The sequence below is a fragment of the Hyla sarda genome, chromosome 4 (assembly GCF_029499605.1).
Source record: "Hyla sarda isolate aHylSar1 chromosome 4, aHylSar1.hap1, whole genome shotgun sequence".
In the NCBI taxonomy this organism is placed as follows: domain Eukaryota; kingdom Metazoa; phylum Chordata; class Amphibia; order Anura; family Hylidae; genus Hyla; species Hyla sarda.
The window spans coordinates 418,612,458-418,628,124 of NC_079192.1; the positions used below are offsets into that span (position 1 = coordinate 418,612,458).

General features: G+C 45.1%; 1 protein-coding gene across 2 annotated transcripts in view; it reads right to left on the reverse strand.

Annotated features, from left to right (window-relative positions):
* Positions 1 to 468: 468 nt before the first annotated feature.
* LOC130267775 (protein mono-ADP-ribosyltransferase PARP12-like) overlaps positions 469 to 15,667 on the reverse strand; it is a 94,640-nt gene continuing 79,441 nt past the window's right edge. For both annotated transcript variants that reach the window (XM_056517955.1, XM_056517956.1), the window contains exons 5-11: positions 13,868 to 14,030; positions 13,534 to 13,657; positions 10,443 to 10,539; positions 9,267 to 9,420; positions 9,058 to 9,188; positions 8,722 to 8,873; positions 469 to 3,507 (exon numbers count right to left, since the gene is read on the reverse strand). In XM_056517955.1, the coding sequence (XP_056373930.1) occupies positions 3,251 to 3,507; positions 8,722 to 8,873; positions 9,058 to 9,188; positions 9,267 to 9,420; positions 10,443 to 10,539; positions 13,534 to 13,657; positions 13,868 to 14,030 (1,078 nt within the window). In that variant the 3' untranslated portion in view covers positions 469 to 3,250. The remainder of the gene's footprint in view (positions 3,508 to 8,721; positions 8,874 to 9,057; positions 9,189 to 9,266; positions 9,421 to 10,442; positions 10,540 to 13,533; positions 13,658 to 13,867; positions 14,031 to 15,667) is intronic.

A 15,667-nucleotide genomic window follows, 5' to 3' on the forward strand; every position in this document is an offset into this window, starting at 1 on the left:
CAGCATCATTAAGCCAAGTAGTTCCTGAAACACACAGCCTGGAGCAGGCATCAGCATGAGTTTACAGAAGGGCTTTACAACCCCTAACATTATGATAATGTTGAAATCAGTATACAAGATGTATGTTAGCTAGTGCTAACATCAAAAAATTTTAGGCACAGGCCCAGCAGCATCACTAAACCATATAGTTGGTGAAACACAGCCTGGATCAGGCAGCAGCAGAAGAACACAAAAGGGCTTAATAACCCCAAACATTAAAAGGTGAATCTTGAAATCTGTATAGAACATGTATGTTAGCTAGTGCTAACATCCAAAAAATGTAGGCACAGGCCCAGCAGCATCAGTAAGTCAAGAAGCTCCTGAAACACACAGCCTGGATCAGGCAGCAGGATATGTACAAAAGAGGGCTTCACAATCCCTGACATTAAAAGATCAATGTTGAAATCTTTATTGAGCATGTATGTTTGCTAGTGATACCATAAAAAATCCAAATAGGTAATATCCAAAACAGCAGTGCCAGCAGCATCAGAAAACAATATATTGTCTGAATGGCACAACCTGGAGATGGCTGAAGCATGAGGATACCATATAGTGGCTAAATGGCACAGCCTGGAGGTGACCTCAGGAGTCCTGAAAGTGACTCTAATGCAAGGAATTTCTGAAACTTGGGACCAGCACCTTAATTATGTTTTGCAGTATCCATGGCAGCACAATGAGAGAGCCTGGAGGTGGTAGCATCAGCATGAGGAGACCATATGGTGGCACAATGACAGTGCCTGGAGGTGGTAGCATCAGCATGAGGAGACCATATGGTGGCACAACTGCAGAGCCTGTAGGTGGTAGCATCAGCATGAGGAGACCATATGGTGGCACAATGACAAAGCATGGAGGTGGTAGCATTAGCATGAGGAGACCATAGAGCAGCAGAATGAGAGAGCCTGGAGGTGGCAGCATTAGCATGTAGAGACCATATTGTGGCACAATGACAGAGCCTGGAGGTGGTAGCAATAGCATGAGGAGACCATAGAGCAGCACAATGGCAGAGCCTGGAGGTGGCAGCAGCAGCATGAGGGCCATGCCAACTGAGGGTTGAGTGTGAGGAACCCACTGACTGTTGACTGGGGGTGTCGAATGTCACTTGAGAGAAAGTGGATGACCGAGTTAACCGATCAATCACGGCTGCTGGGTTGCTGGTCGCGACACGACTGCTAGCTGACACCGGGAGCTAAAAATGCGCTACAGTACACTTGGAAAATGTATTTTCATAAAACAACAGTCAGTGATTAGTTTTCCCTGTCCTTTCCCAGTATCTAGACTTGTTACAGATTTACAGATACTAAATAGTAGACTGCTTTGATGTCGGTATGTGGTATGCACATATGAGGGCAGTAAAATGCGCTACAATGAGCCTAAAAACTCTGTATTTTTGTAAAACACCAGCTGGTAATTACTTTTGCATGGACTTTCCCAGTATCTAGACTTCTTACAGATTTACAGATACAAAATAGTAGACTGCTTTGATGAAGGTTTGTGGTATGCACGTATGAGGGCAGACAAATGCACTACAGTCCGCTCAAAAAACTTATTTTTGCACGGCAGCAGGACACAACAGTGCAGCACCACAAAAATTGCACAGTGTTAGGAATGGTGTGAATTGCTGGTTATTATACCGTCTACAGACTAGTATAAGCAGCAGATGATTTCTTGTGGAAAAAATACACAGAATTGCACTGAAAAATCTTTCCTGTCTCCTGTGATACGGTTCATTAAGTTCAGGCAGCTTTTTGATATGTATGAGGCAACAAAAAGCTATCGGCCCCTCTCTGATAAAATGCTGAATAAAGTGACTGGGAGGTTTATGGCGTCAAAATCCTTCTCAGTGGGAACAAGCAAAGCACTGCACTTCGCTCTGTCCACAACGCTGCTGTGACTAGCAGTTGGCAGTGGAACGCTGCGGTATAATCAATTCAGCGTCTCTGTGTAACACACACAGAGACACAAAGCCGTCCTATCCCTCTGCAGTGAATGGCATGAAATGAGCAGCCGCAAAATGGCTGCCGATTATATAGGGCTGTGACATCACAGGAGTCAATGAATGATGATAGGCTGCATCTCGCATGTGATTCAGGGTCATCACGCCTACCTCGCTTCCCGTCTCGCATTCGCGCCTTCCCAACATCCCCTGCCCCATGTACTGACATGTGGATCTGTATTTTTAGGTGTCCTGGAGCCTTGGAGTTTAATGAAGCGATTTGCGCGACAGAATCGCGGCAATATTCGCATTCGTTGGGGATCGAAGAAATCCTGAAATTTGTAATGAATTTGGGTTTGTCTGCTTCGATTCGCTCATCTCTACTATTGACTATACACAATCCATCTCCAGTTGCGGAGGAAATATCCATATTTGCAGCACTTGTAGCGCCTAAGTCCCTGCTAAGGACCTCACTCCACTAACTTTATTTAAATAAATGCTATTTTAATTTGTAAACTCTCTCTCTTATTCTCTTTTGTTTATTTCATTACTCTTTGCATTTTTTCTTCTGTTCTTTTCCTTATCTCTCACCCTAGCCTAGTAGGACTGTTACCCATTTTTTGTCTCCACCTGCATTATAATTGTTGTAGTATAATAAAAATGTATATAATTTGTTGTACACCAAAAAGTCATAGTATACAGTATTCTCTGATGTCTTGTAGAGGTTGTCCTGAACTAATCAGGAGAAGCAACATTTCAACCCATCACCAGCATCATGTACAGTCCACAGTGAAGTCGTGTACTACACATAGTCATAAGTACACATAAAGTCATGTACAGTAGGAATCTAACACAACCACACAGTCCATACAAATGTCATATGTCTAAAATGTCAAAGGTGATATTTCTTGTGTCCTCGTGCTCAGGATACGTTGCTGGCCAGAAGGTATTGCTGTTACCCACAAAAGCACGCAACAAAAAGTCAAAGGTAACAAAATTGTGCATTAAGAGGCTTAGAAATTTGCATAAATGGAACAACAAGCATAACAGATGGACTGAGACTCCGATCTGCGGATGGTAAGTATTGTTACTATCACTCACTAAGCCGGTACCAGCAGCTTAAAGTGGATGATATTCACGACAGATCCCCTTTAATTATTTTTGTAGAAGTCGCTGTGTGATATAATTTCTGGGAGACATTTTGGTTTCACTCCTCCTTGTATTACTATTTGTGCTACTCTTGGTGTTTCGGCAGATAACGCGGGACTCATCCTGCGGTTAGTATTCCAGAAGATACTCGGGAAAGATCTGATGTTTCTCAAACACCACAAAGATGGAGGGATCGGTGATGTTGTCCACGCAGGAGTCATAATACTCCGTGGTGCTGCCGGGTCTCTGCGGTGGGCGCTTCATTTGTTGGTTTCCTATGGTGAAGTCTCCCACCAGCACACGAGCCACGAACATCGACTGCGTCCCATCAGGAGCCTTAGAGGAGTATTTGTGGGCGTACGAGGCGTCTCTGGCAAAGTAACTTCCTATGGAGAGAATGTGGACAGGTTATAGAAGTCCCTGGGAAAATACCAAATATAGTAGTGGAAACCAAAGCGGTCAGAGCATGCTGGGAGTTGTAGTAGAATGAAAACCTGAGAGCCGGAGATCATTGAAATATCTGTCATAACTGCAAACATTGTTACTGATCTGAAATGTATCTGAATATTGATACATTAGGATACAATGTACCCATATTCTTAAAGGGGCCCTGTCACCATTAGGAATGAGGTCTCTGGTAAATACTCGTTGATCAGGTGGCATTTATTAGGGGCCCTAAAGCTACATCTCATGGGTCTTCCTATTTCTGTGGCATTGTGTAGTGCGGGGAACTACTTTTAGTAAGCGTCCGCTCAGATGAAGGTCCCAGCTGAATGCTAAGGCCTAGTTCACACCTCGAGACCCTACCATGAAAGAAAAAGACACTGCCTGTTGTGTTATAATTGCAATACTAAGTAGTAAAAGGAGCTACTGAGGTGTGGAGGATGTAAATCTCCAGCTCCCAGTATGATCTGAATACTGTGCCCCTAAATGTAATCTTGCCAAACACTGTGCCAACATCAAACAATAAACAGTGTCACTGCCCCCAATAAACTGTGTCACTATCCCCCAATGAACTGTGCCACTGCCCCCCAATGCTCTGTGCCACTAGCCCCCCTAATGAACTGTTACACTGCCCCGTAATGATCTGTACCACTGCCCCCTAATGATCTGTACCACTGCCTCCTAATGATCTGTACCACTGCCCCCTAATGATCTGTACCACTGCCTCCTAATGATCTGTACCACTGCCTCCTAATGATCTGTACCACTGCCCCCTAATGATCTGTGCCACTGCCCCCTAATGATCTGTGACACTGCCCCCTAATGATCTGTGCCACTGCCCCCTAATGATCTGTGCCACTGCCCCCTAATGATCTGTGCCACTGCCCCCTAATGATCTGTGCCACTGCTCCCTAATGATCTGTACCACTGCCCCCTAATGATCTGTACCACTGCCCCCTAATGATCTGTGCCACTGCCTCCTAATGATCTGTGCCACTGCCCCCTAATGATCTGTGCCACTGCCCCCTAATGATCTGTACCACTGCCCCCTAATGATCTGTGCCACTGCCTCCTAATGATCAGTGACACTGCCCCCTAATGAACTGTTACACTGCCCCCTAATGATCTGTGCCACTGCCTCCTAATGATCTGTGCCACTGCCCCCTAATGATCTGTGACACTGCCTCCTAATGATCTGTGCCACTGCCTCCTAATGATCTGTAACACTGCCCCCTAATGATCTGTGACACTGCCCCTAATGATCTGTACCACTGCCCCTAATGATCTGTGACACTGCCTCCTAATCATCTGTGCCACTGCCCCCTAATGATCTGTACCACTGCCCCCTAATGATCTGTGACACTGCCTCCTAATGATCTGTGACACTGCCTCCTAATGATCTGTGACACTGCCCCCTAATGAACTGTTACACTGCCCCTAATGATCTGTACCACTGCCCCCTAATGATCTGTACCACTGCCTCCTAATCATCTGTGCCACTGCCCCCTAATGATCTGTACCACTGCCCCCTAATGATCTGTGACACTGCCTCCTAATGATCTGTGACACTGCCTCCTAATGATCTGTGACACTGCCCCCTAATGAACTGTTACACTGCCCCCTAATGATCTGTGGCATTGTCCCTAATAAACTGTGCCCCTAAATGTAATCTTGCCAAACACTGTGCAAACCTTAAACAATAAACTGTGCCACTACCCCCCCCCCCCAATAAATTGTTTCCCTATCCCCCTAATGATCTGTGCCACTGCCTCCTAATGATCTGTAACACTGCCCCCTAATGATCTGTAACACTGCCCCCTAATGATCTGTGACACTGCCCCCTAATGATCTGTGCTACTGCCCCCTAATGATCTGTGACACTGCCCCCTAATGATCTGTGCCACTGCCTCCTAATGATCTGTACCACTTCCCCCTAATGATCTGTAACACTGCCCCCGAATGATCTGTGACACTGCCCCCTAATGATCTGTTACACTGCCTCCTAATCATCTGTGCCACTGCCCCCTAATGATCTGTACCACTGCCCCCTAATGATCTGTAACACTGCCCCCTAATGATCTGTACCACTGCCCCCTAATGATCTGTTACACTGCCTCCTAATCATCTGTGCCACTGCCCCCTAATGATCTGTACCACTGCCCCCTTATGATCTGTACCACTGCCCCCTAATGATCTGTGACACTGCCCCCTAACGATCTGTGACACTGCCCCCTTATGATCTGTACCACTGCCCCCTAATGATCTGTGACACTGCCCCCTAACGATCTGTGACACTGCCTCCTAATGATCTGTGCCACTGCCCCCTAATGATCTGTGCCACTGCCTCCTAATCATCTGTGCCACTGCCCCCTAATGATCTGTTACACTGCCTCCTAATCATCTGTGCCACTGCCCCCTAATGATCTGTACCACTGCCCCCTAATGATCTGTTACACTGCCCCCTAATGATCTGTACCACTGCCCCCTAATGATCTGTTACACTGCCTCCTAATCATCTGTGCCACTGCCCCCTAATGATCTGTACCACTGCCCCCTTATGATCTGTACCACTGCCCCCTAATGATCTGTGACACTGCCCCCTAACGATCTGTGACACTGCCCCCTAATGATCTGTACCACTGCCTCCTAATGATCTGTGACACTGCCCCCTAATGATCTGTGCCACTGCCTCCTAATGATCTGTGCCACTGCCCCCTAATGATCTGTACCACTGCCTCCTAATGATCTGTACCACTGCCTCCTAAGCATCTGTGCCACTGCCCCCTAATGATCTGTGACACTGCCCCTAATGATCTGTGACACTAGTCCTAATGATCAGTGACACTGCCCCCTAATGAACTGTTACACTGCCCCCTAATGATCTGTGCCACTGCTCCCCTGATGAACTGTGGCATTGTCCCTAATAAACTGTGCCCCTAAATGTAATCTTGCCAAACACTGTGCAAACCTTAAACAATAAACTGTGCCACTACCCCCCCCCAATAAACTGTTTCACTATCCCCCTAATGATCTGTGCCACTGCCCCCTAATGATCTGTGACACTGCCCCCTAATGATCTGTACCACTGCCCCCAAATGATCTGTGCCACTGCCCCCTAATGATCTGTGACACTGCCTCCTAATGATCTGTGACACTGCCCCCTAATGATCTGTGCCACTGCCTCCTAATGATCTGTGCCACTGCCTCCTAATGATCTGTGACACTGCCCCCTAATGATCTGTGCCACTGCCTCCTAATGATCTGTACCACTGCCTCCTAATGATCTGTGCCACTGCCTCCTAATGATCTGTGACACTGCCCCCTAATGATCTGTGCCACTGCCCCTAATGATCTGTACCACTGCCTCCTAATGATCTGTGCCACTGCCTCCTAATGATCTGTGACACTGCCCCCTAATGATCTGTGCCACTGCCCCCTAATGATCTGTACCACTGCCCCTAATGATCTGTACCACTGCCTCCTAATGATCTGTGTCACTGCCCCTAATGATCTGTACCACTGCCTCCTAATGATCTGTGCCACTGCCTTCTTATGATCTGTGTCACTGCCTCCTAATGATCTGTACCACTGCCCCCTAATGATCTGTGCCACTGCCTCCTAATGATCTGTACCACTGCCTCCTAATGATCTGTACCACTGCCCCCTAATGATCTGTGACACTGCTCCCTAATGATCTGTGCCACTGCCTCCTAATGATCTGTACCACTGCCTCCTAATGATCTGTACCACTGCCCCCTAATGATCTGTGACACTGCCCCCTAATGATTTGTGACACTGCCCCCTAATGATCTGTGACACTGCCTCCTAATCATCTGTGCCACTGCCTCCTAATGATCTGTGACAATGCCTCCTAATGATCTGTGACACTGCCCCCTAATGATCTGTGCCACTGCTCCCCTGATGAACTGTGGCATTGCCCCTAATAAACTGTGCCCCTAAATGTGATCTTGCCAAACACTGTGCCAACCTTAAACAATAAACTGTGCCACTACCCCCCCCAATAAACTGTGTCACTACCCCCCCCCTCCAATGAACTGTGCCACTGCCCCCTAATGATCTGTGCCACTGTTCCCCTGATGAACTGTGGCATTGCCCCTAATAAACTGTGCCCCTAAATGTAATCTTGCCAATCACTGTGCCAACCTTAAACAATAAACTGTGCCACTACCCCCCCAATAAACTGTGTCACTACCCCCCCCCTCCAATGAACTGTGCCACTGCCCCCTAATGATCTGTGCCCATTTTTAGTTACTGAGATAAAAGGGAGGGGTCAAGCCCCAGTAGATGCATAAGTCATACACCTAGTCTGTGCCACTGCCCCCCAATGATAGTGCCGCTGCCCCCCCCCAATAAATTGTAACACTGTCCCCTTAATGACTTGTGCCACTGCCCTAAATGATCTTTGCCACTGCCCCCCTAATAAACTGTTCTACGTCCCCCCAATAATCTGCACCACTGCTCCCCCAATGATCTGTACCACTGTGCTCTTACATTATTGTTTCCCAACCTGAGACTCTCCGACACAGATGCTGCAAACTACAACTCCCATCATGCACAGCACAGAAGTGAATTATGGGGGCTGTAGTTTTGCAGGTTGAGGAACATGACTTTAAATAACCTGTTCCATCGCATCGCTCTGGCTTCTTCTAGTATAGTGACAGAAGCAGAATGAGGCAGAGAGGGTTAATCTTCCCATCTGCATCATAGCTGAGTGCTGAGTGGCCGTTCGGGGGGTGGGGGGGGGGGGGTGGAGTGTCCGCCAATCCAACTAGCACTTGTCTATTCAGTTGTATCTGCGTCTTGAAGACACTCATACAATTGAATGCCAGGAGATCGGATCCCTCCTCTCACTGGTTTCTTGAGCCGGCTGGAGGTGGTGGAGACCCCGGGTGACCCTCAAATGCTTCTTGACGGTTGATCCGGACAAGTGTAGTTCCCCTGGTATTGTGGATGAGGCCTCCAGCTGTAGGATAACAGAGCAGTTGTATGACCTCATGAGGTTTAGTGACCTCTATGGGAGTCGTCCTATATTCAAGTTTCCACAAGATCATCTGATTGGCCATGAGGATCAATGTCACTCGGGTCATGGGGTACAGCCTTCCAATCAGATGTCCCCTGTACATGTTCCTTCTTACCTTGTCCATAAGCAGTGCCATGGGTGCCGCAGAGACGCCAGTCAAAGTTCTGATTACAGATGGCGACTATGTGTGCCGTGTCTGTGCCGTGAAACAGTCGCATTTCCTTCACTTCTTGTCCCTGATTTATTTTTTTCATCTGTTCCTTTTGCCTTAAATGAGAAAAACAACATTACAAAACAAGGGCCCAGCCATAAATGGTTCCCCCATACATAGTGTAGAAGGAAGATGGGGCCACCATGATCTGGGGCTTTATGTTCCTCGGCCACCACTTGTGATCCTCACCCCATAAGGAATATGGTCTTTTCCCAAAACATGAGGTGAGATCTGACCTACCACTGGAACACCTGCCACAGAGACGGGTTCTGGAGACGCCACAGCTTCTTCACCACATGCCCGCTGACTGTCTTGGTGAAGCTGCTGACAATTTCTGAGAACTCGCTGGACGTGTCAGAGACCGGAACTTTCTGGAGGGGAGAGAAGTTATCACCTCGGGTCAAGGGTCGTCCGGTCAGCGCTGTAGTCACCAGTAATAGGGACGTTACCTGACAGCCGATCTCCGGTAGGGCTGAAGTGTCCCATGTACTCGGGTAGATGTCAGTCTTCGGAGGGGGCGGTGCTGTCTTCAGGGGGGCGTTGCTGTCTTCAGGGGGGGGGGGTGCTGTCTTCACGGGGGCCTGGGGAGCTGATGATTTTGTTCTAAAAGAATAGATAAATTTAACCCCTTAAGCAAACATTCCCCCCCCCCCTCATCTTCTAACAGCAGAGCCGTAGGAGACTTGTTTTTCAGTGGAAAAGTTGTATTTTTTAACAGTACCCTTTATTTTTCCATATAATGTGTTATTTAAAAACAAACAAACAAACAAAAAAAACATCTGGGTCTTTTTAATTACTTTTTATATACTTGATGGGAGGCAAAGTATTTTCCTCTATGACATTATTCACTATGCAAGATAACAAAAAATGGGAATTTATTGATTTACGTTATTATTGTTTTGTTTTTTTTTTTTTTAAGTAAACTTTTATTTTTTTAATCTGTTTTTGTTTCTTTTAACTATTTTTTTTATTATCGCTATTTTGGGAGATATGAATGATTTTGGGTATTTGAAGGATCTTTTGTTGAAAGTAGTAATGCTGGTTAAATATTTGATAGAGTACAGAAATGGTTTGATCATAACCCCCCATTTATTGAACAGTGGTTAGGATTAAAAGTTACGAAAGATCTAGAATAGGGAAGAAAAAGAAGAAGCAAAGAGAATTTGATAGGGTATGGGGTGAGTGGTAGTTTGGTGGGGTACTTGAGAATAATAATCTGGCCATTTACAAATATGTATTTTGTGTTGTGTTGTTCCCTTCTTTTCTCTTTTTTCTCCACACAGGGAGGGGGGGTTGAAGGTAATTAATGTGTGCTGTAATTTCACTGTATGAAGATAAAAAAAATAAAAAAATTAAAGAATAAGAAAAAAACCAAACAATTTTTTATTACGTCTTTTTGTCTCCCCTAGGGGACTTAAAGATGTGATTACTTGATAACTTGTACAGTACACAGCAATACATATGTATGGATGCAGTAGAAGCACCAACATGGCCGGTCTGGGTACCTTCACTAGGCCCCGACTACCATGATATCCGCATCATGGGGAGGATTTGGGGCCTCCTCCTTTTTTCTTATCTATACTGTATCTCGTATCTGTCTCTTATAATACATGTGATGATTTTACCTTCCTCTCAGTAAGTTCACATCTTCAAAACTTTGATATTTTGGTCTCCTGAGCGCGTCTCTCTTCCTTTTGGACCGAACATTCTTCTGCTTCATTTCTAAAATCATGGACAATTGTTAAGGAGGAAATAAACATCTTAAGAGCACAAATAATAGGTGCAAATGTGCATGTACTTTACAGAGATGAATTATGCTTTGGTCACGTGATCCTCCTAACCAATGGTTGCAGAAGAAGTCCCTAATCTAACCATCCTCTCCCAGGATAAGGGGTGGAACCAAACCTGTTACAACCAGTTCAGGCCCTACCTTTGCCAGGGAAACATCTCTTGATTTGCTACTGCTAGGCATCTACCCCTAGGCTGGATATATGGTCACTGTCTCTTTATATGTTGCTTTTTAGCAGTTTTACTGAATTTAGAAATCTTTTTGTTGCTTTTTAGCCCTTGTACATGTAATGGCTGATGCAGATACAATATGTTCTCAGATGAATATGTCCAGTCAATCACTGGATCAGGACATTGCAGCCAGGGATGGCCCAGAAGCAGAGGACAAACAGAAAAACCTAAATTCGTTCTTCATGTAAAATCCGTAAAGTCCATGAGGTTGGAGTTTCCGGCTTCAAGGGATAATCCTGCAGAAATAGAACTTTAGCTCCACAGAATAGAATTGAACTATGACATTGTTGCTCCTCCCCAGAAAGCTTTACTCTTTTCACTTCCATGGTCTTGTCCTGAGAAGGCTGATTCATAGAAAGTATAAGGGATCTCTGAAAGGAGGGCGTCAGCTGGGGAATGTTTTGGGTACATTTGGTTTCATGATGTCTTTCCTGGAATCAGATGTTAATCTGCCCAGACAACAAAATGATTTTGTCTAAAGAGCTGGGCAGATCACGACCCGCCAACTTGCCTTTAAAGGGGTACTCCAGTGGAAAACAATTTTTTCATATCAACTGGCTCCAGATTTGTAAATTACTTCTAATAAAAAATCTTAATCCTTCCAGAACTTATCAGCTGCTGTATGCTCCACAGGAAATTGTGTAGTTCTCTCCAGTCTGACCACAATGCTCTCTGCTGACACCTCTGTCCATGTCAGGAACTGTCCAGAGTAGAAGCAAATCCCCATAGCAAACCTCTCTTGCTCTGGACAGTTTCTGACATGGAGGTGTCAGCAGAGAGCACTGTGGTCAGACTGGAAAGAACTACACAACTTCCTCTGGAAGGGTTAAGATTTTTATATAGAAGTAATTTACAAATCTGCCTAACTTTCAAGCACCAGTTGATCTAAAATAAATTGTTTTCTAGAGGAGTAGCCCTTTAATGCAGTCCACCAGACCTTTATACTTCATTATTACAGGGAGCTCAAAAACTAAAGTATGGAACCAAATGGCATATAGTTCCACAGTAGATTTGTCTCAGATTGGACAGAGAAGAGATGAGAATGCAGACAATGTCTGACCTGGTTCTTCAAACACTCTCCTAAATGTAAAGATGAAGTTCGGTAAGTCGGACATCAGGGGATCTCCACCCTCCCTGTAGGTGAAACGCGTTGGAGGTCTGTAGCGGGGCCGGGGCGAGTCCTGTCCACGTGTGCTCATTTTCCTGCTGCTATTGTTTGCTGTTGCACCTCGTTCTTTGTGGTAATATTGGCACTTATTAATTTTAGTACCCTGCACCATTCATTATACCGTTAGCTCTGTGCACTTTTTCCACCATAGTGAGTTATTTGACCTTTTTGTTTATGAAGCAGCACTTTTTGTATACAGCAGCTACTAACTATCACTTTGGCACATTTCCCAATACAGTGGTCCCTCAACATACGATGGTAATTCGTTCCAAACGACTCATCGTTTGTCGAATCCATCGTATGTTGAGGGATCCGTGCAATGTAAAGTATAGGAAGCTGTACTTACCTGTCCCCGCCGCTCCGCAGCAGGTCCTCACCGCTCCCGCTGCTATTCCAGGGGCTCCCGATGCTGTCCCGCTGCTCCGGTGTCTTCTTTGCGATCCTTTGTTGTCTTGCGCATCTTCTGCAGGGTCCGGGCCTCGCTTTCTGGTGACGTTATTACGCTGCTGCGCCGGCGCGGCGTGCGTAGTGACGTAACAACGACGCCGGAAAGCAAGGCCTGGACCCTGGAGAAGATGCGCAAGACACCGGAGGATCGCGAAGTGGACCCGGAGCATCGGGAATAGGTAAGTGAACCTGCTGGGGCACATTACACTGCTATCCGACAGCAGCTTAAGCATTTTGCGCTGTCGGATAGCAGTTAATGCGATGGCCCCGACATATAAAAGCATCGTATGTCGATTTTATCATATGTCGGGGCCATCGTAGGTCGGGGGGTTACTGTATATTTACTTATGTTCACACGCATAATTTAACCAGGCACCTCACTTATTTCCTGCACCCCTTGCTACATTTCGATTACTATTGTTTTTACATGTACCAGTAATTCCTTTAGAGAAGCATTTTTTATATTTATATATTTCAGTTTATGTATTTAATTTTAATCCATCTTATATGCACAACCCATGACTGATATGTCTTTGTATTTTAATAAAAATTATGTATTTCTATATTTCTTATAATTTATTTTACCATTTGGGGTACTACATTTCACGCCCTTGTGGCGTTTATAGGTTTATATATTTGTCTTTTCTTCTGTAGTTACCCCCCTTCATCTTTACTGTAATATTGAACCATATATCTAGGACTTTTTAGGTTATATAGAACAACAGCACCTCCAATACCATCAGCTGCCCCTTTTGCGCTGCGTTAAAGACAGCCCTGAGCACCTCTATGAATGGGTCACTGGTGGAAGGAACTTCTGCAGGTCTTAGGCCCTTGGTGTACTTTATGAAAGCAACTGATGTTCCCAGACACGGCACCATAAGAGAAGGAAATAGACACAGACGTACAAGCAGAGGTCAGGGCGGCAGAGGTTGGTTGTCACAGGTAGAAGACAGATGGTCAGGGCAGACAGGAGAAGAGTCAGGAAACAAGTCAGGTCAGAACCTTGAAAACAATGAGACAAACCCCCCGGGGGCCCACATAGGTGACAATATCATTCATCACTACATTATACACCCCGGTACCTCGGAAGTTCATTTCATAGCAGTGGATGAACACGATGAAAGGAATGACTGTGGTGGGATCATTGAGATAGATGTTCTCCAGGTCTGAAGAGTACACAGAAGAGTTCACATTTATCACATCATTCTAAAGGACAGAAAACAGGAAAAGTATAAATCACCGGGCAATCCAGATCTCTGTCAGGACCCCCTTCCCCTCCAATTTTCACATGTCATTTGTAGCATTGTCCCCCTCAGATAGAGCTTAGAGAACTCTGGCTTCAGAAGCTAAGGGGGAGCCCTTGCACCCCCTATAACTTCCCCCCTAGAGGTGATTGAGTGCCCTGCACCAACTTACAGAATGGCCATAAAGTGTCCAAATGTCATAATTATCCTTCCAGTACCACAGCCACTCGGTGGTCAGGACATACTCAGGCGGCTTCATGACCGATGAGACGGTGGAGAGGCGACGAACGCGGTGCACGCCAGATCTCATAGTCAGAAAATCAATAGACTGAACTCTGAGAATGACAAGTGGGAGGAGTTAGAAGATAATGTTCCGCCCCTACACATGAACATGTAATGTCCCAGTACCTGTGATCCAGCTAATATGCACATGAAGTTGTTGTGAAGCCGTACGGAAACTGTCTGGAAACTGCATAAAGCTGTATGTGGGGATGCTGGGAGTTAACTTTCAAAACTGTCTTGTGCATTATATGGCATTAATAGCATACACAGAGATATTCCAGGATTGTAAGTGTTAAAATTTACATACGCCTTGTGTCACGCCTTCAGCAGTCTGGTTGGGTTACTATGTTTTGTATTTATGGTGTTGTGTAGTGTAGAAGTTGTTTGAGCCATTTCAGCTCCCATAGCCTATGAACTCTGATGACATCATCAGCTCAGCCCATAGCGGCCAAGCTTACAGCCAGGGCTCCAGAGGTAACCACATGGCCAGTAGGATCCTGAGCCATCCTCTCCATCCAAGCTTATGGTAGTATCGCTGGGTGTTCACACAACTATCCAACATTATAGTTTGTGTCTCTTTGCATTTTGTTGTGTTTTAATGTTTTCCTGCAGTTTATTACAATTTACAGTAAGCAGATAGGGACCATGGGTCATTCAGATAGGATGGCATGGTCCGGGATATATATCTGTGTATATTCTTATGGCTGCTTATGATCATCTTATATATCAGTGTTTTATGTAACATGTTGTGCATGTATTTGTATAATGTATATGCATAGTCATACATCAGTCTACATTAGTAAGTTCATTATTTTTCTGTTCCTCAGTTTCACCACATATATGTTTGTAAAGGTTTTTAAAAGTTGAAGTTGGACGTTGCTTCTTCAGTAATGAATTGCTGGGAAGGTTTAGCTGTCTGACAATGTATTAACCCTTCTTACACATAAGGAGGACAGAATACCATACATCAGATAAATGATGCCTTGGTCATATGATGCTTCCTAGCCTGTTTCTACACAAAATATTCTATACAGCTGTGGGAAGAGTCCCTATTCCAGCCTCCTCTACCCAGAGAGCTGGACCCAAATGATTCTAAGTCTGGCTTTTGCCAGAGCATCATGTTTTATTTCTGCTTTTGTTCGGCATACCTACACTTGGGCTCAAGTGTACTCATGGGTGTTATTTCATCCTTTAACATGCTCAAGATAAAGTCTGCAAGCAAATCACTGTCCTGTTCCAGTCCATACTATGAAGACAAAATTGTCAAGCCTTCAGATTCAAGAAGGAGTCTTGTCTTAGCCAGAGGAGAATAAGCTGAACAAGGGCCTCTTTGCATACACTAATTTCTTCAATGACCTATGGTTTAAGTTAGTGCTGTGTGGGTCAACACATCACAGAAGTTTCCTGTGTACCCAAAACTTACCACACATAAAAAGTATTGCATCACATATTTGAGGGCCTCCACAGTAGAGAACAATCTTATTGGATTAGATCTCGTCGGCAGCTGCATCTACCTTAGTATGCTCACTTACACTTGTTAAAAGTTCACTAAAGGCTCTCTACTTAGTACAACTGCGGAAATAGAATCTCTTAAAAGGGACAGTGACCAAATATTCTCAAATCTGCTCTAAAGACTAACATTTCACTCTGTGCGTATATTGCACAAAATATTCAAGTTTTTACATAATCC